We start from the raw sequence: 26,709 nt of genomic DNA, 5'->3' as shown, positions 1-26,709 counted from the left end.
GCAGGGCTGATCAAGAGGGCTTTAAACTAGGTTTGAAGGGGGAAGGGGGTTGAAACTAGGCTCTCCAGAGAAGAGCCTAAGGATGGAAAGCCAGGGTTAGGAGTGATATCAGCAGCCCAGCTGAAGTGCATGTACACTAATGCACGTAGCTTGGGAAACAAGCAAGAGGAGCTGGAAGCCATAGTGCAGTAGGAAAGTTATGACATAGTTGCCATCACGGAAACATGGTGGGATGACTCATGTGACTGGAGTGCCACCATGGATGGCTACATGCTCTTCAGAAGAGATAGATAAGGTAGGAGAGGTGGAGGGGTGGGCTCTGTATGTTAGAGTCTCTTGACTGTCTAGAACTTGAGGTCAGTGACGATAAGGTTGAGTGCTTATGGGTCAGAATCAGGGGGAAGACCAACAAGGCTGACATCCTGGTGGGAGTCTGGGAGTCTGTTACAGGCCACCCAACCAGGATGTAGAGGGTGATCAATTATTCTACAAGCAGCTGGTGGAGGTTTCAAAATCACCAGCCCTTGTTCCTGTGGGTGACTATAACCTGCTGGATGTCTGCTGGGAACTCAACACAGTGGAGAAGAGGCAGTCTGAGAGATTCCAAGAATGCATGGAGAATAATCACCTGTTGCAGCTGATAAATGAACCTACCAGAGCTGGGGTCCCATTAGACCTACTGTTTAAAAACAGAGAAGGGCTGGCGGGAGATGTGGTGGTCAGAGGCCATCTGGGGCACAGTGACCACAAAATGATAGAGTTTTCAGTAATTGGTGAAATAAGGAAGGACATCAACAAAACCTCTACCCTGGACTTCCGGAGGGCAGGCTTTGGCCTATTCAGGATGCTAGTTCAGAGAGTGCCTTGGGAAACAGCCCTTAAAACCAAAGAGGTCCAGAAGGATGGACAGAAAGAAATCTTGAAGGTGCAGGAGCAGGCACTCCCTATGTGTTGAAAGGTGAGCCGGCGGGGAAGACGACCAGCCTGGCTGAACAATTAAGGACAGTTGAGGACAACAAAAAGTGTTTTTATAAATATTTCAATAGCAAAAGGAGGTCCAAGGAAAACCTCTGTTCTTTGTTGGATACAGAGGGGAACATAGTTACCAAAGACCAGGCTGAGGTACTTAACACCTTCTTTGCCTCAGTTTTCAATAAGAAGACAGGTTGTCCTCAGGAACACTGGCTTCCTGGGCTGGTAGACAGCAATGGAGAGTAGAATAGCCCTCCTGTTATCCAGGAGGAAGAAGTTAGTGACCTGCTGAGCCACTTGGATCCTCACAAGTCTATGGGACCAGATGGGATCCATCCTAGGGTGATGAGGGAACTGGCGGAAGAGCTTGCCAAGCCGCTCTCCATCATTTACCAACAGTCCTGGCTCACTGGGGAGGTCCCGGATGATTGGAAGCTGGCTAATGTGACGCCAATCCACAAAAAGGGCCAAAAGGAAGACCTGGGAAACTACACGGCTGTCAGCCTGACCTCAGTGCCTGGCAAGGTTATGGAGCAGAACATCCCAAGTGTGATAACATAGCACCTACAGGATGGACAAGGAATCAGACCCAGCCAGCATGGGTTTAGGAGGGTCAGGTCCTGCCTGACCAGTCTAGTCTCCTTTTATGATCAAGTGACCAGCCTGGGAGATGAGGGGAAGGCTGTGGATGTCTCCCTGGATTTTGGGAAAGCCTTTGACACCGTCTCCCACAGCATGCTCCTGAAAAAGCTGGCAGCCCACGGCTTGGACAGGGGCACTCTGTGCTGGGTTGGGAACTGGCTCGAGGGCCGGGCCCAGAGAGTGGTGGTGAACGTCGCTGCATCCAGTTGGTGGCCAGTCACTAGTGGTGTCCCCCAGGGATCAGTTGGGCCCAGTTCTGTTCAATATCTTTACTGATGATCTGGATGAGGGGATTGAGTCCACCATCAGCAAATTTGCAGATGACACCAAGTCGGGGGGGAGTGTTGATCTGCTGGAAGGCAGGAGGGCTCTTCAGAGGGACCTGGACAGACTGGAGAGTTGGACTGATTCCAACGGGATGAGGTTCAACAAGGCCAAGTGCCGGGTCCTGCACTTTGGCCACAACATCCCCATGCGGTGCTACAGGCTGGGGACAGAGTGGCTGGAGGGGCCTGGGAGTTTTGATTGATAGGAAGCTGAACATGAGCCAGCAGTGTGCCCAGGTGGCCAAGAAGGCCAATGGCATCCTGGCCTGGATCAGGAACAGCGAGGCCAACAGGTCCAGGGAAGTGATTCTTCCCCTGTACTCAGCACTGGTGAGGGCACACCTGGAGTGTTGTGTCCAGTTCTGGGCCCCTCAGTTCAGGAAGGATATTGAGGTGCTGGAGCAGGTCCAGAGAAGAGCAACAAGGCTGGTGAAGGGACTGGAGCACAAGTCCTATGAGGAGAGGCTGAGGGAGTTGGGGTTGTTTAGCCTGGAGAAGAGGAGGCTCAGGGGAGACCTCATCACTCTCTACAGCGATCTGAAAGGAGGTTGTAGCCAGGTGGGGGTTGGTCTCTTCTCCCAGGAAACCAATGGTAGGACGAGAGTATGATCTTAAACTCTGCCAGGGGAGGTTTAGCTTAGACATTAGAAAGAAATTCTTTACACAGAGATCAGACATTGGAATGGGCTGCCCAGGGAGGTGGTGAAGTCACCATCCCTAGATGTGGCACTTAGTGCCATGGTCTAGTTGACAGAGTGGTGTTGGGTCACAGGTTGGACTTGATGATCTCAGAGGTCTTTTCCAACCTAGCTGATTCTGTGATTCTGTGACTATTTTATTTCATATTTTATCTGAAGTCTTTACTTTCTTCTTCTTCAGACTTTGTCAGGGATTTTTCTCTTACAAGAAGTTGTTGCCTACAAAAACAGCTCCCCTGATTTAAACAAACTGAATTTTTGATCCTTTGAGGATTCCTAAGAAGGCTGTAAAATTGGATAGTTTGATTTTTCTTCCCTTCTTCACTAACATAAAAATCCCTGGGAATTGAGTCTGTATGTGATCATACTGCCTGATATATGTGTATATATATATATATACACATACATATATATATGTATGTATGCATGTATGTATGTGTATGTATATATTTATGTCTGTCTTCACCTCTTTCCCGAGTTGAGTCTGTTCTCAAATGTGGTTAAAATTGGACAATAAGCAGACTTTTTAAGATTTGAAACTCCTAGAAGTCTCAGAAAATTGATGGATGGGTAGGAGGTAGTAAGAGTAACTAGGTAAATTTTTGGTAAAAGGCTGAAAGAAAAAATTAGCTTTCACCTATTTTGTTCTGCCTGTGCAGCAGCAAAGAAGCAGCTGTTTCTGGCCAGTTTGTATGTCTGGCCAAGTTGCAGCTTTGCTTGACTGGAAGGGTGAATGAGTAGGTAGCACATTGGGAAGAAAGTCTGGGTAGTGTGGGCACAGGTGGTGACTGAAGATATGTAGAGGGTAAAGGGAGAGGAAGAAGTGGCAGTGGGAAAAGAAATTTATTGTGGATATAGCCATAATTTTGATTGTCTTTGCCTATGCATATATCCATAGGAAAGTGGGATTTATTAGTTCCAAAACGATGAGACAAGTCTCTTTAAGAAGGAATTCTAAAATATTTTCAGTGTCTGTGTATGAAATTTAGGAAATTCACAAATAAGAGGTCCTTAGCCTAGAAAGCCATACTAGTGTTTATTTCAGGAGCAGCACTTGCTCTGTGTAAAGTTTATCTCTCTGTCTTGAATGTCATTAGAATATTAAAAATAATGATCTGTGTTATCTCATCTTCTTTCTATCTTTATCTTCCAGCTGAAATGTTTAGGTACGTGATATATGATGGATTATATTGGAATGAGGTTAATTTTTATTTTGTTTTTATTGTTTTGTTTGTTGCTGGTTTTTTGTTTTGGTTTTGTTTTTTTTTTTTAGTATGCTCTCAGTATGCTTTCAATATAAAGGGATCTTTAACCCTAAGAGAAGTCTCTTTGTAGCAAATGCTGTGCCTGATGCAGGATGGGAACTGAAAATATCTCTTAAAATTAGTTGATTCTGGATCTTTTTAATACATACAAAAATGAGATATTCTACCTCTTTGGACATAGAACAGGATGGACTTCAATGCCTTAGGTTTCAGGTAAGTAAAGTAAGAGCATTACCTTCTTGCACTGGACACACTGCATGGCAAATTGCTTTTCATAGCAGGGTACACAAAAGTTTTGATGGTCCTTAGGGATGAAACTCTTTGTCCCAATAGGCTGTTGGCAGCGGTAGCAGATAAAGCAGGTCTCATGCCAGCTGTTGCCTTTGTATTCCATCTTCCGAGTACCTGTAATGAGACCAGAGCATCAACTGAACTTCTTCTGGATGAGATGGATGCCATTTGTACTTGTTTGCCTGGCATCTGGCTGTCAGTCAATAAGCAGCTCTGAGCTATAGGCTATTTCATGTTTCCACCAGCTTTGTGTAGTATTGAATACCATTTAAAGTTTTTGAAGAGCAAGAGGTTCTTCTCCTCCTGTGAAGAAGAGAAACATTTATTGATAATAATGATGGCTTAAAACACCTTTTTGTGGTATTATTAGGCTAATAATGAATTCTAATGCAAAGGAAAATTCTGGCGAACTTGAGAGATGCCAATAAAAGCTGCTGTTAGTGCTGAGTGAAGGTAAGGCCATTCCTTGTTAAAGATTGACTTCATTCATTTCAAGTCTACTTTGTTTCTTTTCCAGATAACAGCAAGATACCTGGTTAATTACAGAATCATAGAATCTTTTGGGTTGGAAGGGGCCTTAAAGATCATCTGGTTCCAAACCCCCTGCCATGGGCAGGGACACCTCTCACTGTTTAAAGCCCCATCCAACCTGGCCTTGAACACTGCCAGGGATGAGGCATCCAATTCCTGGCAACCATCTTTCTTCCCTTTCCCAATGAAGTATAGTCACTGTCCGAGACAAAGGACTAATTCATATCTGCTCTGGGGTCTTTTTCCTGTCCTCATTGAGGTCTACTATGAGTTTGTAATCATTTCCAGCTCAGCAACACCTAATCTGAATGTTTTTCTGTCTCTTGAGACTTTCAGTAGAAAAGAACCTTTCTCTCTAAGTTGAAAACATAGTTGCAACGTGAAAGGGAGAAAAATCTTTAAATAGTCCTTAAATGAAAAATAGAAAAGTGGTTTAGTACTTAGGAAATGAATGATTCTCTAGAATCAAGGTTTAGGGTTCAGATACTTTGTTTTGCAGATTCTGTCCACTGTATGACAGGTGGACTCTGAGCCCTTCCAGGAAATTGGAGATGCCCTGTTATATGGACAAATTTCTTTGCACACTGTATAATTTCCTATTTACCACTTCAAGTCAGAATATTTGATACTGGCCAGAAGGATAAACAAACAAATGTTGTTCCTACAGTTCTGCATCATTCTTGAAGCCTGTAACAACAAACATGATGTCAAATGCTTGGAAGACTGACAAGCCAAGCACGTTGGCTAATGATGAAGAACCACACTAATGCCCTTAATGCTAACTCTCCGCCTCACCATTACTCGCAGAGTGAAGTTTTGCCATTTTCCCCCTTCTCAAATATTAATTCATCTTTGTTTACTAGTTGCATGTTTTTCTTCTTTTTTTTTATGGTCTCATTAAATTCTACCCAGAGGCATACTTCAAGATTTATTTGGTGCTGGGGTTTTTTAAAGCATTTACCTGCAGCGGTAGTAAGTGAACTGTTAATTATCTTTCTGCCTGATGCTTATATGCTTGAATATTTCTGTTCCATTTTATTAATGGACATCTTCTAAAAATTATGCCCTCTCTGTGCTGCTAAATTTCTATATCATGCCAAGGAGCAAACAAATCAGTCCTTGAAGGAATGATGTTGTGGAAAAGGAGATGTGAATATTTTTTTTTGTAGTCTAGAATTTTATTTTCACATTTTCAGCTGTTTGCTCTCAGGGATTGTGTTGTCACTGAAACTCAAGGCAGGGGGAGCCTGGACCGAAGTCAATGTGAGTTTAATTTTCAGAAGGATTGAAAGATAAATCTTGTAATTACTTTAGTATTTAGTATTTAGTAATTATTTTAGTATTACTTTAGTATTATATTACTTTTGTAATTACTTTAGTATTAGGCATGTCATGATAATGCTGCTTTTAAATATTGTTGTTATTTCTAGTTAAAAGTCCTACTTTATCATCAAGCCCTCATTTTTACACCTTAGGAGCACAATGTTTTGGTTTTTCTTTTGTCTAAGGTGACCAATGTCAGAACCAGCTGACGAAGTAACTAGTAATCATAACGGAGTGTGTACAAGGATTCTTCAAATTGCCTTTTAATATTTTATTTCTGCACTGATAGCCCTTTCAATTTAAAGCCCTCAGATTATTACAGAATGTTATAGTGTTGACGTGACCAGATGAGGTTTTAACAATATATTACTATAACCTCATGTTTCATGTTGAAAAAGAAAATAGCTCTTTCCTGTTTCTTCATATCTTTGTGCTCAAGAAGGACCTCAGAGTCACTTTGATGAATTTTTCATTTTTTTCTGAGAGAAGCTAAATTTAGAGTAATCACATAAAAAGCTAAATTTCAAATTAAGTAAGCTGTTACATTTTCAAGCTGTTTCCAGTTTTCAAGAAGTGGAAGTCAATCAAGACAGAGTACAAACTTGGGATTGGATAGAAAGATCAATATTATTTTTCCAGACATCAAAAGCCTTTTAATGAACACTGCTCTAAAAAAATTATAAATCCTGTTAATAAAAATGCTAAGTAAAATAAATACTAATTTTCAAGAGTTATCTCTTTTATGTGAATTATAATTCTGCCATGAGCAGAACATCATGAACATAACAAACATTACATATTCTGGTCATGGAAATAGCTGAGAATGCACAATCAACTATATTTTACATAGTTCACCATGATTTAGCAGAAATAGTCAAGGAAAAAGATCTGTCAGAAATGTTGCTGAGTTTGGGCTTAATATTTAGCCTAATCTTTTCTTAGTCCAAAAAGTGAACATCCTAACCTGGCATAATAGTCTTCTTGCACTCATTACATTTGGAAGAGTATTCATTGGAGTAGCAGTCAGTACAAAGTAGATGTTCCTCTTTTGCAGCAAAAGGTTTGTCCACCAATGAATTCTTGCACTGGAAGCAGTGGAAGCAGGTTTCATGCCAGTGGCGGTCCTTGTAAGACAGATCCTGTAGAAATCCAAAACCACAAAGCAGGTGAAATGAACAGTTTGCACAACTAGAAGCTCAGATAATGCAAATATATCCAAATCTGAACTGCAGCCAGGAGCTGGGACTAATTTGTACAGTTCAAGAAAACAAAATGTTCTGATGAAGGTGAACTTATTTTGCTGTGATAACTAAGAACAGCTCATGACAACTACTGACCCTTTTTCAGTTCAAGGTAACTTTTTTTGTATGCAGCAGAGGAACAACTAATTTCATTTAGGTATTTCCTTTGAGAATAAAGCTCCACTTTTGAGGCAGATTTAAACTTGTTAACCTCATAGGTGTGCCTTATCTATTGCTGATTCCTAAGTAATTTCATACATATTCACTCCTGAACAGAAATCCTTTTCCCAACTGCTTTCTGGTACTTTTTCAGTTCAACAGACTTACACCAAGGGTGAAACAGATCTGACCTCTTCGGGGTTCTTTTTCACTGCAATAAATCTTTACAGACTCTTATTAAGTTTTGTTTTACGTATATTTCAATATACCTATATGTTGGACTGAAAGATGCGAGATCACATTGTACCTGCACCCAGTGATCCAGAATACTGGCCAAATGATTAATGTGAGGGCATAAGTATTTAAAATACTCTCCACGGCGGTCCTCTTATTATTTAAAAAATGCCCTGTCCTTCTAAAAATTGTGACCTAAAGCAATGAATTGGGCTTTTTAAAATTTGAATTAAGGTGGCCTAATTGTGTAACGCTTGAACAGTGACTTTGGATTTCTCACAAAATGGAGCTTGGATCATTACAAGAAAAGGTGTCTACCCCAAAATATATAGGCTTTAGTTTGGGTTGGGAGTGTGAGTGGTTAGTACTGTCATGAATGGAGCAGAAATAACTTCTAGCTCAAGATCTACTATGTATTTGTTGCAGACACCGAGCTAATCTGGTTAACTGAAGGAAAAGAATGAGTTGTAGAATACCAGATTTTTTAGTTGTGTAAAGCATCACAAAGTGTTTGTAACTGATCTGGCCTAAGCTGCTCTATGTCAGTCAGTACAGTCACAGGTAACTCCAAATGAGCAATCTTAGCCCAGAGCAAACAAAAGATACTGTGGATCTGGGTTAACTTAAAATAACAGCACATTATGTCTTCAGGAGCCTTGTTCTCATAAGTAGCTTATAGGAAACACTGATATAGTTTCATCTAGCTTAGCTGATATGTAGTAACTTGTTAAATGATAGTGATTTCAGTCAGAAATTGACCATGCAATTAAGCATTTTTGTTTGGACATCTGCACTACTCACCTAAATTTCCTAAATCACTGTGAATAACAGTTGGTACCAATGTGTCTTGCATCTCTGAGATTGCACTCTGTGACAGAATATCTAAGACTCCTACTTTACAGCTTCCAGGCACTTGTTTATTCAGCTCACCTATTCTTTTCAGCTAGCACCTTTTGAAACAGCACAAATTTCTCACCGTAAAATTTTAATCTTTTTTAATAGCAAATTGAAAACAATTTTTTTCAGAAGTTGTCTACATTTTTTTCTCTTTAAACCAAGTTGAATAGCCTAAATCTGATCTCAGATTATATTTTCAATAGAAAAGAACACAATATACAGCCAACAGTGATTTCCAAAATGTGAAATTTGCCTGGTAGAAAGTAGAATCACAACATATCTGATTTTCTTTCTTTTGCAACATGATGTATTCCATTCTTTTTCCCCACTTGCTACCTTTTTTCTCTTTTTGCAATTTTCTGCAAGCTATCATTTAATCTCCACGGTTCACGTGCTGATGTCTGCTTATTTTGTCAATAGAATTTTACCCTGGAGAAGGTGCATGCCTTTTAGAAGAGGAGTAATGAAGAAAAAGGTTAGGTGTGAATGATGAAAGATTTGATTCTTGAGTCAGTTATGATGGCAGATTGTATAGGTAATAGCTGGGTAGGTGAAAGTAGCAGATATTTCATCATGGCAAAGTGATAAAGAACAACTACAACACAAAGTACCCAAGATAAAGACTGAATTGAATAATCTTCAGATACTTTGGATTATTATAACAGGTATTGTCATTGAATGTAGAGAGAATCTAAGATGCCTGGCTTTGAGATGCCTACAACAGAATATTAGAATGATGAATTGGATATCGCCTTCTCTGAGTCTGTCACATCTGAAAGCAAGGAAGTCCAAGGTACTGATGAAACCATATATGCATCATGATTCTTCTTAAATCAGTGTAATAAAGTAACTGAAAAGGAGATTTGTTCTACTTCAGTGTGTTGTCTATATCGCTGAAACCTTTGGCTTGTTCGTAAGCTGTGGATGTATTGATCTGGAGCAGATTCTACACTGGAGAAGTTGCACGTGCATAACTGACTTCAAACTTATCTGAAGGTCAGGCTGCTCCTCTGCTAAACTGAAAGAGCATCAGATTTAGTCTAGGCATGTGAATGCTAGTTTATGCTAGCTGATTGTAACCCAAATAAAGCTGTTCCAGCAGAAGTTACAAGGGATATACAACTAATTCCTGTTTATTGCATGGATTTCCAGGAAGAACCAAAACAGAATATTGCTATTGTGGACTCAGAACTACAGTATATCCTTAAAATATTGATAGGCATGACTTTTCAACTGTTTCGTGCAGCTCAAGGGAAATGAGTCCCTGGTGCTACATATTTTAAGCGTAGATTTTAATGCAACCTCCTATGTTGCCTAAAAGAGTCATATAGAGAATGACTCTTTCTGCCATCATCTGTGCCTCTGTGAAAACTGACTGCCATGTGTTCTTGTTAGAGAAGGCACCTATGAACATATATAAGAGACTTGTTAGACAAAGCACAGATAAGAGACTGAAGAATTACCATAGGCTGGCATTTGAGAAGTGGAATGGGAGATGCTTGCACACAGGTGCTCATGAACATGCTCTGCCCTGTACAAGCATTTTGCAGCTGAAGTGTAGAGAGCACCAAACCAGTTTGAGCTGTGCTACTACAGCAAAGAGAAAGGGAGGAGGACAATACCATCTCTGCAGAGCTGTGATAAATCCTGTAGAAGTATGAGAATTGAAGAAGAGAGAGAATTTTCTCTCTCTGTAGAAGAGAGAGAATTTTTAACACTTCATTCAGTGACATTTCTTCTGAATATAGAAAATAATCCTTCTCTCGTATAGTTTCATTTGAAGATTAAAAATTAACTAAATTAGCAATCCCTGAAACTACTCATATTTTAATGGGCTCTTTTCTCAGCCTGATCTCAGTATCAACCTCAGCTGAAAATATCAGCTCGGGGTTCCTTGACACAACCAAATGAACAATGAATGTTTCTCAAACAGACATCAGAGTGTCGACCAAGTGGAGATCTTTTGTAGGTGCTCAGATGACTGTAAGCAAAACTTGACGCAAGATCCTATTTGTATCTGAGACTTTTTAGAGTCATGCCATGCAAAACAGGTTTGAAACTCATGGTTTTGAAAAGCCATTATGTGCTTTTAAAGTAATTTTATTTTCTCTTATTTGCCTTATGTCACTCACAAAGAAAACTTTGACAAAATAACTGTTAACATTGGCAAGATGATGTTTTAACAGCTTTTCCATGGTTCTCTACAGTTTTGCTCCAGTGTGGTTTATTTAGTCTCTAGGGTGGGACTGTGACCTTTTTTAAACTAGAAAATTGTTTTTAAAAAAACCCAAAACCTAGAAGACCCCAAGACTAGAGTTACCAGGTCACCGAGTTATGCTTAAGGCTCCTCATATGTTGTCTTGTACTCTGGCTTTTTAAATCTAAGTAAACTGAAGCCATTATGCATTAGCATTTTTCCTGAACTGGCTTTCAGCAGGGACCCAACAGGAAGAAGGAGATTAGAGAGCTTATTACCAGAAGAGGAACTGCATGTGTTGTTCACAAACAAAGACTACATTAGGCTTTTTTGCCTGCCACAATGCTCTTTTCAGAAGAGCAGAGGAAACGGGGTACGCCAACAAAATGCTGTGCAGATTGTACACTACACACACCCTGTAGCAAAGCACTTAAGTATGTTAGACTGGCACATACCTGTCAAAAGCATGTTGAGAAAAGATAAAACCAAGCGATACTGTGCTGGATCCAGACCCTTAGGGGTATGAGAAGATATTAGGGTATCTACCTCTTTTACCATTCCACTTTACAACTAGTCTGAGATTCAGTAATGCACTGAAAAAGTGCTGCAAGTCAGGACAAGGTTTAAAAACTTAAAATGAGAAAAATAATTATTTTATCCCTTTCCTTATCTGCATTACTAGAGGTTTTAATTTTTTGTTTAGTTTATTTAAGACTGACCCTTCTGACTCATTTTTGGCCTGTGTGCTGAGACAGTAGCTTCATCTCACAATCCACTTATAATTTAATTCTCGCGTGTTGCAGTAAGAGTGTTCGCCCCTTCCTGCCTGCCAAGGACAACTTGTGGACTGCATTAAACACTGGATTACTGTAGGTATTTCCTGGTTTTGCAATGATTTCTATACCATAGTATGTGCAAGGAAAGTATTAAAAAAGCCAAAGTCAACCAAAAGTCATGCTTCAGCAGTTAAGCACATAGGAATATAATGGATGGATTTCCAGAAAGAAGCATGAAACTGTAGGTGTGGTAAGTGTTCACCAGGGATGTAGGCAACAAAATGCCTTTTTTTTTTTTTTTTAGAAAAGGTAAATTTATACTAAAATGTGTTAAGATATGAATAATGTATAATAGCTGTGAGAGAAATGGTATCGTATTTTTCTACTGCCTGCCAATGCCTTCTACCATGCAGTGTGTGAAGCTTTTAATCTGTCTGTGAAACATCAGCTAGAATTGTTTACAGTTAATGAAATGGCCTAAATCCAAAGATGTCATTCAAACACATGTTGTCAATCTGGGATTTTTTGATGGAAAAAATTTGATTTTTTAAAATAAAGAACAAATCAGTTATTACTCAGTTACTTTCACAGCTACCCATAAATTACTATAAAAACTAGAAAGATAGTGAAACAAATTTTCCCCTGATTTGAATTCAAGGAAAGCCTTTCTTCAGTATGGTTATCTTGTGGGCTCTCTGTGCCAGAGCTTAAACACAATGGGAAAATCTGGCATCAGTTTCATCCTCTCAGATCCCAGTGCTGTCAGAATTGGAGTATTACCAGTGTCTGAGCAGGCTTAAGTTCAACTCAGGTGAATTGATTCTGTGCATCAGTGCTGGTACACTACAGGAGTTCAGAGATAGAGAGCTGGCTGTCCTCTTGTCAACACCTGTTTTACTTTGGTTTAACCCTGTCATCTAAAGAAGGGCTGCTTTTAATTGGGAGGGCTGGAAAGAGGGAAATTAAGAGCACCTGGTTCTCAGTGCAGCTTTTTTAAGTGTAGAAAAACAATGGTGGCCTAGAAGGGACTTGCAAAAGAAGATCTGAGGTGAGAGCTGCGTGGGACTTTCCAGTTGTAATGTGGGTGCAAGAATGGGCACCCCTGCTAGATGCAGAGGCCCAGACGTGACCTTTTCTGATAACACTATCACTCCACTAGATTTTTGTTCCAAATTTTACAACCGTAGGTTATGTCAGAACATATAAACAAATGTGGAGTCCATTTTGTACATGAAGTAAACATACTGGTTTCATTCTCAAACACAGTGCAATTTATCTTCTTTGTTGAGGTGAAAAAGTAAATGCAAGGTTTAAAAAGATATATAGAAAAATACGTGTATGTCTGTGTGTGTATTTCTTATGTATTTATATCCCTATGTATACATACAGTTTAATGAGAAGCAGAAGTCTGATTTTTTTGTGACTTTGTTTCACAGCTGAATTATGCTCAGTCATATAGTGGACATACTTAGTCTGAAACTTGTCTTGGGGCTGAGACATTTGTAAGGGCTCTCTCAAATGTGTTCTCTAGTGTCTGTTACTGCAACTGAAAAACTACTCTAGTTTTCTTTTCGGTGGGAACATTCATAGCATGTCTTTTTCTACCCAAGTACATGTTGAGGTTTTTTTTCAGAAATCTTGTAGCAATTTAAGTTGCAGCTTTTATCTGTCTGGCAGAATTTGGTTAAAATTGGTCAACACGTTCAAAAGCTACAACATAAAGCATGGACAGGCACAAACAGCGGTCACAGAAACAAAAAAGGACATGTTCATTTCTGGTATGCTTCATAGCTTTTTAAGAAATATTTATTTACTATCTCTTATTTGTGTTTTCCACATATAGTTCTGGTTCTTTACATATATAAAATATTCCTATATTGTAGACTAAGGGGCCCTTTTTTTTTCCCTGTCTGCTATTAGAGTGCGTCTTGCTTAAAAAAAACCAGTATATTGGATAACACCCACACTCCCTAAATCCATAAATCTGGGTTGAAAAGTTCAGCCTGATTAATTCCTGAATACTTTGACCGAGATTTGTTGAAGCCAATCCAAGTTTTTAAATTCTCGAATATCAACACATGGAAATATCTTCTCAGGGGATTAGAAAGAGACCTTAAAACAAAGCACATTCTGGAATGGGACAAAAATATTTTGCTTTTTCAGGTCAGGACAGGCCAGCTGTATCTCTTCTCTAATCTGAATATTTATGAGCTGTAGGAAAGCTGGCAATTTTATACCCCCTTACAGACTATTGCCAGTTCCCTGTCTTGATGATGAAACATTCTCACCTTTCTAAAGTTTCTGAAAGGGACTTTCCCACTGATTTGCCGATAGAGTGGGGTAGATCTATTTGGAAGACATGCAACATCTATTTTTTCCAATCTGAGTAAGCATATACTTTTGTATCTCTGAGCTAGTGATTGAGTAGTAGTATCACTAATAGGAATTAATTGGTGCTTCTAGAGGTACAGATAAGCAATGGAGGAAATCAAACGTCAGATCTCCTTGTATCGGTCAAGAATCCTATGGTCATGCAATGCAAATTGCAAGTCTACTGCAATCTCACTCTGTCAGTGAAACTCTTGCCCAGGTTTTGAACAGGTCAATTTTGTGCAAGGAGGACGGCTATTGGATGGAGTCAGTCTGTAGCAGTCCAACAGACACTTCACTGGATGACTCATCTACCTTCATTCAGTCAGGGTGAAACTGGCATGAGCTCCGGTTGTTTTGGTTATCTTAAAAGAAATGCAGGTGGTTACACCTTATTGTACCAGGGAGGTGTTTCCATGTGGTACAGCAGTGCACAGATCAAGCAGAGTCTCTTCTCTGTCCTTTCCAACCTTTAGTTAGACTCCTTTATCATCATTTAAAAGGCTATTTTTTCTAATTTTATCTGATTTATTATGTGGGTCAGCATTACCTGGATTTTGTGGTCCCCAAGTTGGCACTTTATCTTGAGCGTGTCTTGTCTCTTTGATGACCATAGAATTATGATCACTGGGAAACCAGCAGTGGCTTCCCTCTCTCTGACTCAAAGTTAAGAAAAACCTGCTTCTGCCACCCTTCCAGATCGCAGCTGGCCCTGAGGACAGACTCTCCTAATGACTTAGAATTTCTTACATCAGATCATTTTATACCTTGCAGGAAGGCATGTCTATTACCATGCCTGGTAAAGAAGGGTTTGACAAATGAAGTGCTAAAAAGCAGGTACAGGGGTCCAGAAATTATGCTCTCCGAGCAAAAAGAACCCCTATGTAGTTGTTAAGCTGGATCCTTCCAGGTCTCAGCTCTGTATCCAGGCTGCTCTACCAAGATTTCTGTAACAAGACACAAATCTGGCATACCTTGCAGTCAGCGCCGATAGGTTTTTTACATTCCTCGCAGGTATTGGAATAAAGATTTTCATAGCATTTCACACAGTAGGGGCTGTCCTCCTTCAGGATGTACTTCTTACCAAACAGGGACTCTTTGCAGTAGTGGCAGTCAAAGCGCTCAGTCATGTTGGTATCTGGAGTCCAGCTATCCTGTCACGAAGACAGAAACAGGCACATACATGTCAGACTGAGCTACACTTGACCCAATCCCCCAGGAAAGGTTTATCAATTCTTGTTTACCACATTGTACCTCAGTTTTAATCTGACTTTTGGTCAAAATAAATGAACACAATAGGAAGAAACTGGACTATAAATTCTACAGTGCAGGGCAATGACAATAGCCCATCTACTTCAGTCATCCACTGATCTGTCTTTCACCAGAACTAGTGTTAGAGACAAGAGGGAGGAGTAACCCTTGAGTCTGAAGAATTCTCATGGGATTTGTGAAGGGGATTTGACCAATAGATCCAAAGCAAGAAGGTGTCTTTGTAGGGGGTGGAGGGAGCCAAGTACATTAGGAGGATGAGCCAGCTAATCTTCAGAAACAACATCTCCTGCATAAGGCAAGACAAAAGTTCTCATTGCTAGCAGACTTTAGTAACGCACAGACTCTCAGGCACCACTGTTATGTGCTTCCGCACCTTCCTTCTCTGCGTACTCAGTAAGCCAGTGTCTGAAATTGTTCCCCTGCAGGCAAACACCAACTCTCCATCTCTCCTCGTGCATGAGACTATAGGCACTGTTAACAGCAGGAGGTATAGGGTTGGTGATTGTATATCTCATTCTTCTCTGATGCAACTGAATGAGTTATCCAAGTGCACTGGCACACAAGTGGGAGCTAGATGCCCTGGCTCAGACAAATGTCAAACAGTGATTATGGAAGGGGAAAAGCAAGTGGAAGAAACTGCATAGGATGTTTCAGCTTATCTGAATTAGGAACAACTGCTGTTTGCTCCTCAGGTCTTATGTCTCTATTATTTTCTGGATGCACATCCAAGCAACAATGACACAAATGCTTTTGATTAACCGCAATTTATTTTGGGTTTCATTAGAGTCATCAGCTTCTTTCCTAACCTGAGGGTTGCAACGTGTTGCACCTGAAATCTGTTTGGAGGTTACAGCTGGAGAGGGCATAGCTGCCTGCTTAGGAAAGCAAATTTCACAAATGGAAAGTGAATGCCATGTGGACTGCATGATTTCCACTGCCTGCCAGGCCTCATCTCCTCTTTAAGCCACATTTGATCTATAAATCCTCAAATGTTTTGAGTACTACTGGCTTAAGTGGGTACCTCTGTCTTTCACACACAAGTGACATTTACAGCAGCTGCAGTCCTTTTGCCAGTATCAGCTCTCAAACAAAAAGTTGTTACTTGCTTAGTGTTCTTGGCACAGGTTGCTGGATTCTGGAGTTTATCCTATCCTTCTGGTGGTGGGAGCCACCCACAGGGCATTCTGAAATCCTGAGTTCTCCTCCAGAATTTCAGTTTTTATTATTATCTTCCATTCACTATAGCTGAAATGTGATTACGATTTTAGGGCAGACTCAATGGGCAAGTTTATATTGTTTTGATGGGTAGAAAGCTTTTTTTGTTTGGCTTTTTTCTAATGGTTGATCAACCGCTGAATTGACCAGCCCAGACTGAGGAGTGAGTGGTTTTTAGGGGTGAGGGGTGTGTGCCGTAGGTAAGTGATGGCCCAGCTGCTGGAAAGTCTTTTGAACTACAAGTAACTGCTAAACAAAAAGCAGAGACAAACTACCAAACCCCAAAATATGCTTGGAGGAAAAATCATGACAACTGGTCATCTGTGCTACTGACAACCCAGAATGAGTAGCAGTCCAGCTGCTTTGACCTTAAAGATGTTCTAGGAACTGATTAACTTTCTTATCCCAAAGGGCAGCTGGGAGTACCTTAGGTGGTCTTTGTCCTTAAGGACTAGAGAGGATCATAGGGACTGATAAGACAAAGACAGAAGGTAAGAAGACATGCTGCAGAGAGGAGTGCAGTGACTACCCAAAGCTCCCATCTAGCCCATCTCCAACAGCAGTAGCTAGCAGTGGAAGTCAAAGACAAGAGAACAGGGACAGTAGAGAAGGACATTTCCTTAACAACTGCTTCCAGCAAGTTAGTCTCCTCTTGAAGTAGAGTTGCAGTCATTACCACAACATTTAAAAGATGATGGTGGATTTATTTTGCTCTCTGTTTTGTGCCTGTTTACACCCCTAACCTACATAACATGCTTGGACTTGCCCATGAAAGAACTAGAGAGGACTTAATTTCCTTCGTGGAGTAATTTCAGCAAAATGAATGGAGTCAGACCAATGTACACTCAGTTGCACATGTAAATGTATGACAGATTCTGAGAGGAGTGATAGCTTTTTTCAAATATTTTGTATTTAAGACAGAAATCTGTACTTTTTATCAGATTTTATTAGATTTTTTTCCTGAATGATAGGATTTGGTTCTATATTTAATATGCATTATTGCTAAGATAAAGTGTGAGCAGAAACTGCTTATGAACTGGCATTTGTCACTTTTCTGCAGAATTAGTTCTTTCTAGCCCTGATACCAAAGAGTGAAAAATTTCTCTTCAGTGAAGATGTGGAAAAGCAAAAACCAGAGAGTGTGATTCCTTTACAGGTTTATACCATTTCTGTATTCATCCAAAGATGCCAAAGTGCATTGTGACTGGAAGAAGGACTATTACCTTACAGGCAGATGTTCCTATCTCTTGGTCACAGGAGGTTCCTTCTTGAGTGTTGTATTGTCTTCTAGGTGCTTTTCAGGGGAGCAGAAGCAAGCATTATGTAATATATTTATTTAATAATTTATATAATAGTGTAATAATTTATTTAACAATTATTTAATAGTCGCTGCCCTTAGTGCCTTATAGTGGGCACTTGCCTCACTATCCTGGAAGGGATCTAGTTTTGTTAAATGTGCTCTAAGATTGTCACAGTAGATTGTCCCTCTCACCCTGAGCTGGGAGAGGCAGTCCTCATTTCTATGTCCCAAACAGATTTAGGGATGAACTATGCTCTTTGAAGACACTGCAGGGACAGCTCTGGATGGGATATGAAGAACAACTCCAGAGATCTGGGAAATCAAAAGACAAGAAAGGAAAGTTTCCAAGATCTGCATGTTGGTTTTAGTTATGTGAAACTTTATTTGATCCGGGACCAATTTTGGATCCAATATCTCTTAAAGTTAGGAATTTGTGTTCATGTGGTTTCATTCAGAAAGCTGGAATTCAGGATTAAGCATCCCAAATTCCAGGCTGTTTAAGTCCTGGCCTTGGACTGGATTTCAGGATCTACTGTGTGATATTTTGAGGATATTGTGCAAGTTTTTTCTGCGCCAGAGAGAATTAAATGTAAAGTAATCATGGGCCCTATTTACTAAATATTAGCAATAACTTCAAACAAATTATTTCACTGTTGTCTTACAGTGAATAAACGTGAAATCATATTGATCAACAGTTTTGCCTGTCACTTTGTACACATGGTCCTTTACATTGACGGTCCATTGACTCCTGTTATATAAAACCCCCTCTTACTTAGCTTAGTGCAGTCTTTATGCACTGTTTTGGGCTTTATGAAAAAACAAAGCAAAACAAACCAGATGACTTGCATAGTTCTGGATGGACACAAATCGCGATTCAATCTCCTTGCCATTGATCTGTTTCTTCCTCTTGTATTTCATACTTAGTGACTGTAAAGCTTTGTGGGCCAGAGGCTCATTGTTATTACACCGCTTTGTAGTACAACAAGGTCTTTAGATTTTATTGCAGTAATCATTCTATACTTATGCTTTTTCAGATTGCTCTTAACAGTATCATGAAAGAGAAATTGATTTTTTTCTGCCATGCAGTCTCCCTCATACAGAGTCAGATATAACAAATACATCTTCAAAAGGAAAAGAGCTTTCTGTTGCATGCCCAGAAGAAAAGTTACAGCTTATGCCAAATGTTAGCACTACCCACACTCTGTCTTCCAGGAAGAGTAAGAATTGGCAGGAAAATTACCAAAAAATTAGTAGACTGACTTAAAATCTATGTTTCTTTCCTCTTCTTCCCCTGCTGGCTCAGTCTCATTGTACTAGCAGTAATTGCTAAAGTTATCATATTACCTCATAAAAATTATGGCTCATCATGTTATTAAGAAATCATCCAGCATTCCCCAATCCCATGACACTATTGACTACTGAAAAAGCAGACCTTGTCTGCTTTTCCAAATAGGGGCTGCAAGCCTAATAAGTGATGTTCTGTGCATCTCTTATTTCAACCCTTCTTATGGGGTATTGAATACTGGAAAGTGCAGATGCACACGCACAAGAGAGAGAAAGAAGCCAAGGTAAACTGTGTAAAACATGTAGGAGTTGTTTAGTTTATTCAGTGAAATTCTGATCTCTTTTTGTAAAGGTATCTGGAGACACAGAATTCAGAATTAAGCCCCTGTAGATGCCAAAGGGGGACTTGCTGTTGACCTCAATTAGGTCAATAGTACTAGGGCTCTACATGTGCTCCTGGAGCAGAATGGTCTGTTACTACCTGTACAGGAAATAAAAGGTCCTCCAAGATGTACACACATTTCTCCCACTTGACTATTTTTCCAGAAGAATTGTGCACATGGAGAACTTTCTATCTGTTTATTTCCCTTCCCCTTAGAAAGGAAGATTTGTGTCTGGCAACTTTAGTGATATGAGCCATGCAGGTCTAGAGCATTTGGAAACAATTTATGTTGATATTCCAAAGGCTCAATTGCAAAGATTTATTTACAACTATGAACTAGCAGTTCAAACTATGCTGGTCTTTCTGGCAAGAGCTGACTATTTTTCTGTAACTCAGCTGCTCTTGCCACACTCATTATCTATCATCTCATTGCAGCAACAGCAAACCACTCTTCAAAGACCTACACATTTTTCCAAACCGGTCCATAAGGCCATGCAAGGGGAGAAGGGGGAAACCTATTTTTATTTCTTTTTGATTGACTTTAGGAAAAGAAGAAATTACCATTTTCCTGTAGTATTGGTGAGAGGTGTGTGGGAAAGTTACATATGGTCATAAACCATCTGAATCTCAGTGTGTGGAAGTTAGTTGGTGTAGATGCACATCATGGGCACCCAAAGCAGTCCTGTGTGTTTAAATTTACTAAAACATATTAAGGGGTGCTATCCCTCTTTCTTTATCTGTCCAGGTCTGGCTTATCTTCTTCTTCATGGAATGAGTGCCAATGAACGCTTATGACGGAGCAGAGGGAGAGCAAAGGGAATCGAGTGCTTGGAGGTCTTGCTGGCCATAGGACAGGTGTTGCTGCTTTAAGTTGCCTGTATCCCTGATCCCCCAGCACCAGGCTCCTGGCTATGGGGAGTCAACCAGAAAAGCCAAGTCTCTCTCCATGGGCCACAGAAGGACATTTGCAAAGATGGCCAATGCAAAAGCTAACGAGGTGATGGGAGGCAAGTGATGCACAACTCATCCTGCAGGAAGCACAGCCAGCCACTCTTCCTTTCCATAGACCCTCTGCCCCTGCCAGTGGCTTCACTGCTGTGTCAAGGTACCCTTTCTGAGTAAAGAGAGAAAAAGGACAATACATTTGCAAAGTTATTGAAACACTGAAGCTTATTACTGTGTTGTTCATACCAACATCTTTTTGTGGGTCGTTAAAAAGAGGAGGCAAGACTACTATATGGAACAAATTGTTGGGTAACCCTGTGCCCCATGATCTGGAGTTTATGCTTAGCTCATAAATGAGACAGGGATGCTTAGGCAGATGTGTTTGCACTCCTTCTCTTTTGAATTTTTAAGGTGAGAAGAAAGCACAAGAGTTTTTCTCTTGCTGCTGCTATGGAAGAGCAATCCTGAAGTAAGCCCATCAAAAGAATCTGGTGCCCTGTCTTCAAGAAATCAAGGCCCTTATGTTATGTCATTGGTCTCCCAGAACAGCCCTGTTAACGAGCCCATGCTACTTTATCAGTGTCCACATCAAGGTTAGAATAGTAGAAGTCCAATTGCAGAGGTGTTCCTTGCTGTTTCTGAAAGTTTTGAGCTCAGAGTAGATATTCACAGGTCTCTTAGAAGCTCCCCAGCAAAAGCTAGGTTTGATATTTGAAAAAAATCGTAATAATAAAAACAAAAAAACCCCAATAAAAATAGGCCACAAGTAAATAGACCTCTTCCTAAATATCTCAATCAGGCCTTTAGATGCCAGCTCTTAAAAGCTATTTTAAAAAAACTTTAATCTCTAATAGACTTTTTAAATTCAACTTATTCTTCAAAATCACAGATTTTTCCAAGGACTCAGTTTCCTTGGAAATGGCTGACTTATTTTGCCTATGGTATAACATTCCAATGTCTCTTTTTAAGTATTTTAGAGCAATTTTCCAAGCAGACAGACTGCATTAACATGTGCAGATAACCAAAGCATACCTGGCTCCTGTCTGGATTGCACAGTCAGCCTATCATGACTTGGAAAGTGGATAGTGTGTTATTTAAGACTGTTTTCCTTAACATAAATAATAGACACCCCCAAATAGAAAATGTTTCTTGTGTATTAAGGTTCCTCCTGCATCTGGCTAAAGTAATCCCTGTTATAGTAGTGGAGAAGGAATACTCTACTTGTGGTTTCTGTGTAGTTTATTGTGTTTGGCAGCTAGTAAAGATCTGCTCCAATTTAGTCATTCTAGCAGTGGTAGAATGAGCACCAATGGTAGTAACTACAAATACCACAGAAGAACTGAGCATTGACGCTTTGAAAGTTTACCCCACACAATTTACACTATGATTATCTCAGGCTGACATTGAAATGACTGGAGGATGTGTGGTCTTACCAACCTTCCTGCACACATTTCAATTAGAAAAGGAGTCTATTGAAATAACATGGAGCATGACTCTTAAATCTACCACAGCAAGGAAGAGCACTGTTCAAGCAGAAAGGCTTGTTCTTATTTTCTATTTTAAAGCCTTTTCAAATTGCTGTCTTCCTTCTTTCTCTTGCAGAATAAGCAAAAGCTTGCTCAAAGAGAAAGGTAGAATACTTGATATTACGTAAGTATAACAATTCATATTGCTAATAAGAGCATTTAAGCAGACAACAGAAAATGATAGAGGAGAAAAATAGTACATTAATAAACCTGATTACTATCTCTGGCCCTACCCTGCATAAGTAATGTATAAGCTAAGTGTCTGCAGACATTAAACTCCAGTGGAGGTTTATTTTTCCAGAAAAAGATTACTTTCTCTTATTGACAAGAACATCAGTAATCTCAGAGAAATTAGACCATGAGATAAAAATATCCAGAAATGCCATGTGATACCATGCAGTGACATTTACAAATTCTCCTATATTTGTGAAATCCTGCACACTACTATCCAGGGCAAAAAACCAGAACAGTGTCCCAAATATTCTGTTTTTCCTTCTTTATAGAAAGAATATAAGAAAATCTGGGAGGACTCTGTGGAAGAAGAATGCTTTTTCATTTGTTCTGACCTCTAGAAGAACAGCTCTGGTTCTGTTTACTGAGGTAAGACCACAAAGCCCCCTCCTGCCTGAGATAATTGACACATGTGGTGGTTTGGAGGATCAGGTAATGTACTTCTTACAGCTGCTCTATAAAACTACTGTAGCAGTGGATGCCTCAGAGCTGTGAGGTATCCACACTTCTCTGCTCAGCTACCATGCCCTTGGCCTTCCAATCATGACAAACAGGCTACGTAAACCTTAGAGGTTTACCCATTCATCTGGGCACATCTTGGCAAAACAGATCGACTGCACCTGGGCGAAACCAGTTTGGTCCAATTTGTTTGGGGTTTGGGGCTGGAGACTGGACACAGAGAGCAAAGAAATTATCTTCTAAGGTTGAGCCAAAGTACCTGTGGTGTGTGAGAGATAAAGAAGAAAGCAAGAAAGAGACAGAGAGCCTGGGCACTTGGACAGAGGAGATCTTTTTGCATGCAAGATCCTTTCTAACTGAAGAAGGAAGATATTGAAACCACAGAGAGATGCATGGCATAGTATGGAGGGGTGGAATTCATCACAGCCAAGATCCTGGTCTCTGAAGACACTTTTGTTCTAAATCTCTAGAGTGCTTCAAAGCAATGGCAAAATACATCTAGGGAAATGCAACTCGCTACTTTTATTATGCAGATGAAGTAAAGAAAAAGTGATAGGCTTTAAGCCCTTATATCTGTGCTCATCAAGAATCTAGAACTGCCTCACGCCATCAAAAGTTATATCTTAGACCTTGTCTGATGTGGTTCATATATTTGCAACATTAAAGTTGAAAACTTGCTGTGAAAGGGAGAGATAAATATGCTTATGTCAGCGTTATGCTCACCTGCGTTCCTCTTACAGCATATTACTATATGTGTAGTAGCCGTTCAGCATCCTAATTAATATAATTCAAGATAATAGAGAAGGGTATGTGAAAAGGAACAAAATTAGGACTGTAACTTTTTCACCTGGCACGAGTATTTTGATGATCATCTTTAAAAGAAGACTCTGGTGGTTTTTAATCAAATTCTGTCTATATAAATAGTTAATTAATATTGTTGAAATGTTAATGCTTCAGTGGCTGTCAGTGTATCCAAGATTTATTTTCATGAAACCTGTCATCACCCTGCCATTTCACTCTCACTTGGGGTGAATCTGCATCACAAATAACTGTGCATATGTAAATGAAACATTAAAACTACACCATTAGAATTAATCAGTCTAAAAATGCAAATTATGAGATCCCCTAATCTCTGAAGCAGTACCCAAGTGAGAGAAGATGATTGCCTACAACACTACACCATCCAGAGTTTGTCTGAAGATGCTCAGGACAGATTTATCCATCAGAGAAACATAAATGAGACTTAGACCTGAATGTAACTGGTCCACAGGGACCTTGAAACAATGTGAGTGTGCTGGCCAGCAGCAACAGGCATTGCTTGTGGCTAATGGTGTTAACATTTATCCAATGCTCCCTGAACTCTGAATGTCCTGACCCCTGTGAGGCAAGGAAAGGCAAGGCAAGGAGATGAGGACATCAGCAGGTAAGACGTTGCTTGACTCAATCCCCTGGAGAACTGAGCCAGGGGTCACTTATGTGACTATAGGTCTTTGCAGCCCTCCTCATCCCTTTCTTTGGGGATGAAAGCTTGAATTTGCAGTGCAATGCAGCAAAAACTGTCGCTAACCCTTATAATTGTAGGAGTTGTACTTTGTCACCAATCTTTGGGGGTTTTTTTGGCTCCTGACGTTCAGAGCATGATGGGATTCTGGCAGACTGTGTTGTGTGTGATCAAAGGAGTTGTCTGATCTTTCTTCTAATGCAAGGTGTGCCATCTGGGAGAGCTGATGTCTGTATGGACAGAAAAGATTTCGGAGAAAGTGCTATCTTTAGACTTTGTTACGAAACTGTATAATCGTAGGTAGGAAACAGATCATTATCTATACCTGAGTACTTCAGCTGGGAATCACCAATTCATGCTCTTCACGGAAGCTTCACATAGACAAACAATATCTGACACAGTATAAACACTGCTATGAGATAACAGTGATCTCGCAAAAACTAGTGATATTTTCCTATAAAGCCAAACCACCTGGAAGTGACTATTTGGTGCTTGCATGTGTAGGACTGCTGATTCCCATGGAAGCACATTTGGCAGAGTGGTGAGAACCAAAAATAGGTATATTCTACCCCTGCACTTTATCCATCTTGATCTTCTAAGCTTTCTCAAAAGACTACAAGAACTGGTCCATCCCCCAGCCTCAGGTGTGCTAGCCAGATGGAGATGTCAGGTGGGAACCCCAGGTAACTTTTAAAAATTTGACTTCTCAACCATGGTATTTAGTGTCTTTTTGGCTACCCTGCTCATCTCAACCACGCGTTGGCTTGCAAGCCAAAGATCATTACCTATGCTATGGCTAGGGTAAAAGATAGTTTTATTGGTGCTCTGCTCTGGTTTTGATAGTGAAACTATGGCCTGTTAGGAACTGAGTTTTCAGTGTAGCAACTCATATCCTTTTTTTAAAATTTTTTCCAAATGTGGTCAAGAGTACACACAAGCTCTATTGAAGGAGTAGCAATGAGGATGCATCCTTTCCCAGGTATATGTACAGGCGCAAAACCCAGAAAGTTTTATAAAATAAAAAATATATACTATTTTTTTTACCTGCGATATCCAAATGCCTAAAGCAATCATTTTCAGAGTTTACCCTCTGGCTGCTAAAAGGCGCAAAAGATTTTGCTCAGAAAGCAGGGAGTCCCATAAATTTACGAAATTATGAAAATAGGGTTTGTAGCAGAAACACAATGACAACCTTAATTGTAGCACTCCTTCACATTTGGATGCATTTGCATATCTAATAACATACAGCCTTATGTTAGTCTCTTTTAGCACAATTCCCATTTAAGATAACATATAAATATGCATAGCCATCAATAAAATGTTACAGCTACTGACCCTGGCAATCTCAGTGTCAATTAGCAATCTTAGTTAATATACCTCTAGATTGGAGTCAGGGGAGTAACAATCACAGACTGACTGACTTGCTGGTATATATTTTTTAAAAGATTTGCTTTCTTGTGACTATGTGTGTCTCTGTACACAGCAAAGCTGAAATATGCAGGTCAACTAAATAAAAGCTGTATGCCTTTGGGGAAGGAGGAAGTTTAGAACAGCCATTAATGCAGACAATGAAAGTTAGTATTTCCTTTATTATGTACACAGAGAAATCCACACTAGCATACAGTAAGGACCTGGGTTATTGTGGCTGCACACACATGCACACAAAGAGAAGCACAAAAAGAAGGAATTCAGAGCTATTAATTAGGATCTGTATTCTAATTTATTCTCTCCACATAAAAAGGAGAAATACGATGCTGATGGCTCCCCATTTTTCCCACACACAATCTGTCCACAGTGTTCGCCTGCAAAGAGGAAAGGCTACCTTTGTTTCATGTGCATCTGCTCTTACTACAAAAATGCTCCTTTGTTGAGCTCGGCAGCAGTAGTGTGCACAGAGGTGTAAGGAATCTAAGACCTCAGCTTCTACTTTTTATCACCTCTCCAGTGGATTACACACGCAGCACAATACAGTCATTAAAAATAGTTACACATGAAAGGACACAGCGCCTCATCAGCTCGCTGATGTGTCACTTTACTGACGGACATGCAGCAGTAATTGCTGTGATAAGAAATTTGTCTTTTTCTGCTCTTTGCAACCCTCCTGTGCACTTAGAAGAAAGGGAGACCGGCAATCTCCCTTCTTGCATCCCTCCCCAACAACCCACTGGGGCATTAAACAACCCTCTCCTCCTCTCTGCACCCTTTGTTTAAAGCGATACCTTCACATATATGTTCTGTGGGTAGTGGGGAGGGAAGGGGGAAAAAGGGATATTTACTTACAGAGCAGTAGCAGGCAGTTAATGTCACCTCCTGGACCAGGGACAGGGGGTCACATCCACTAACAAATGTGCAGAGAGCACACTGGCCTGCTTGCAGCAGAGAGCTGTACAGCCAGCTGGGGCTTTCTACTGCCTGCGAAGAGCAGCTCTTCCGATTCCAGCTCTGCAGTCAGTGTTGTGTGGAAAGAGGCTGCTGCCTTCCCCAGCCTAGTGAAACCCCTCTCTATCATTTTACCATATAAGGAGACAAAAGCATTGGAGACACTCATTCTTTTAGACGCTCTGCAGCTGGCATTCGACACTTTCTCTATTCCAAGGGTGTCAATGCTTCCCCCTCCTAAACATCTTGTCTTTCTTGGCCCCCTTCCTAAAATAAGGCTCCCCCTCCCCTCC

At 40.3% G+C, this 26,709-nt stretch overlaps 1 protein-coding gene across 2 annotated transcripts in view; it reads right to left on the bottom strand.

Moving 5' to 3' along the window:
• FHL2 (four and a half LIM domains 2) overlaps nucleotides 1-26,486 on the bottom strand; it is a 30,755-nt gene extending 4,269 nt beyond the window's left edge. Inside the window, exons 1-4 of one of the 2 annotated variants that reach the window (XM_027743867.2) lie at nucleotides 26,318-26,486; nucleotides 14,897-15,076; nucleotides 7,013-7,187; nucleotides 4,139-4,308 (exon numbers count right to left, since the gene is read on the bottom strand). In XM_027743867.2, the coding sequence (XP_027599668.2) occupies nucleotides 4,139-4,308; nucleotides 7,013-7,187; nucleotides 14,897-15,052 (501 nt within the window). In that variant the 5' untranslated portion in view covers nucleotides 15,053-15,076; nucleotides 26,318-26,486. The remainder of the gene's footprint in view (nucleotides 1-4,138; nucleotides 4,309-7,012; nucleotides 7,188-14,896; nucleotides 15,077-26,317) is intronic. The other variant, XM_027743872.2, reaches the window with a different exon arrangement.
• Nucleotides 26,487-26,709: the final 223 nt, after the last annotated feature.

Source organism: Pipra filicauda, unplaced genomic scaffold, assembly GCF_003945595.2.
Source record: "Pipra filicauda isolate LSUMZ 115617 unplaced genomic scaffold, ASM394559v2 scaffold83_size3615187_pilon, whole genome shotgun sequence".
Classification (NCBI taxonomy): domain Eukaryota; kingdom Metazoa; phylum Chordata; class Aves; order Passeriformes; family Pipridae; genus Pipra; species Pipra filicauda.
Note: the sequence above shows the minus strand (reverse complement) of the source record. Positions and strands in the feature narration are given on the sequence as shown.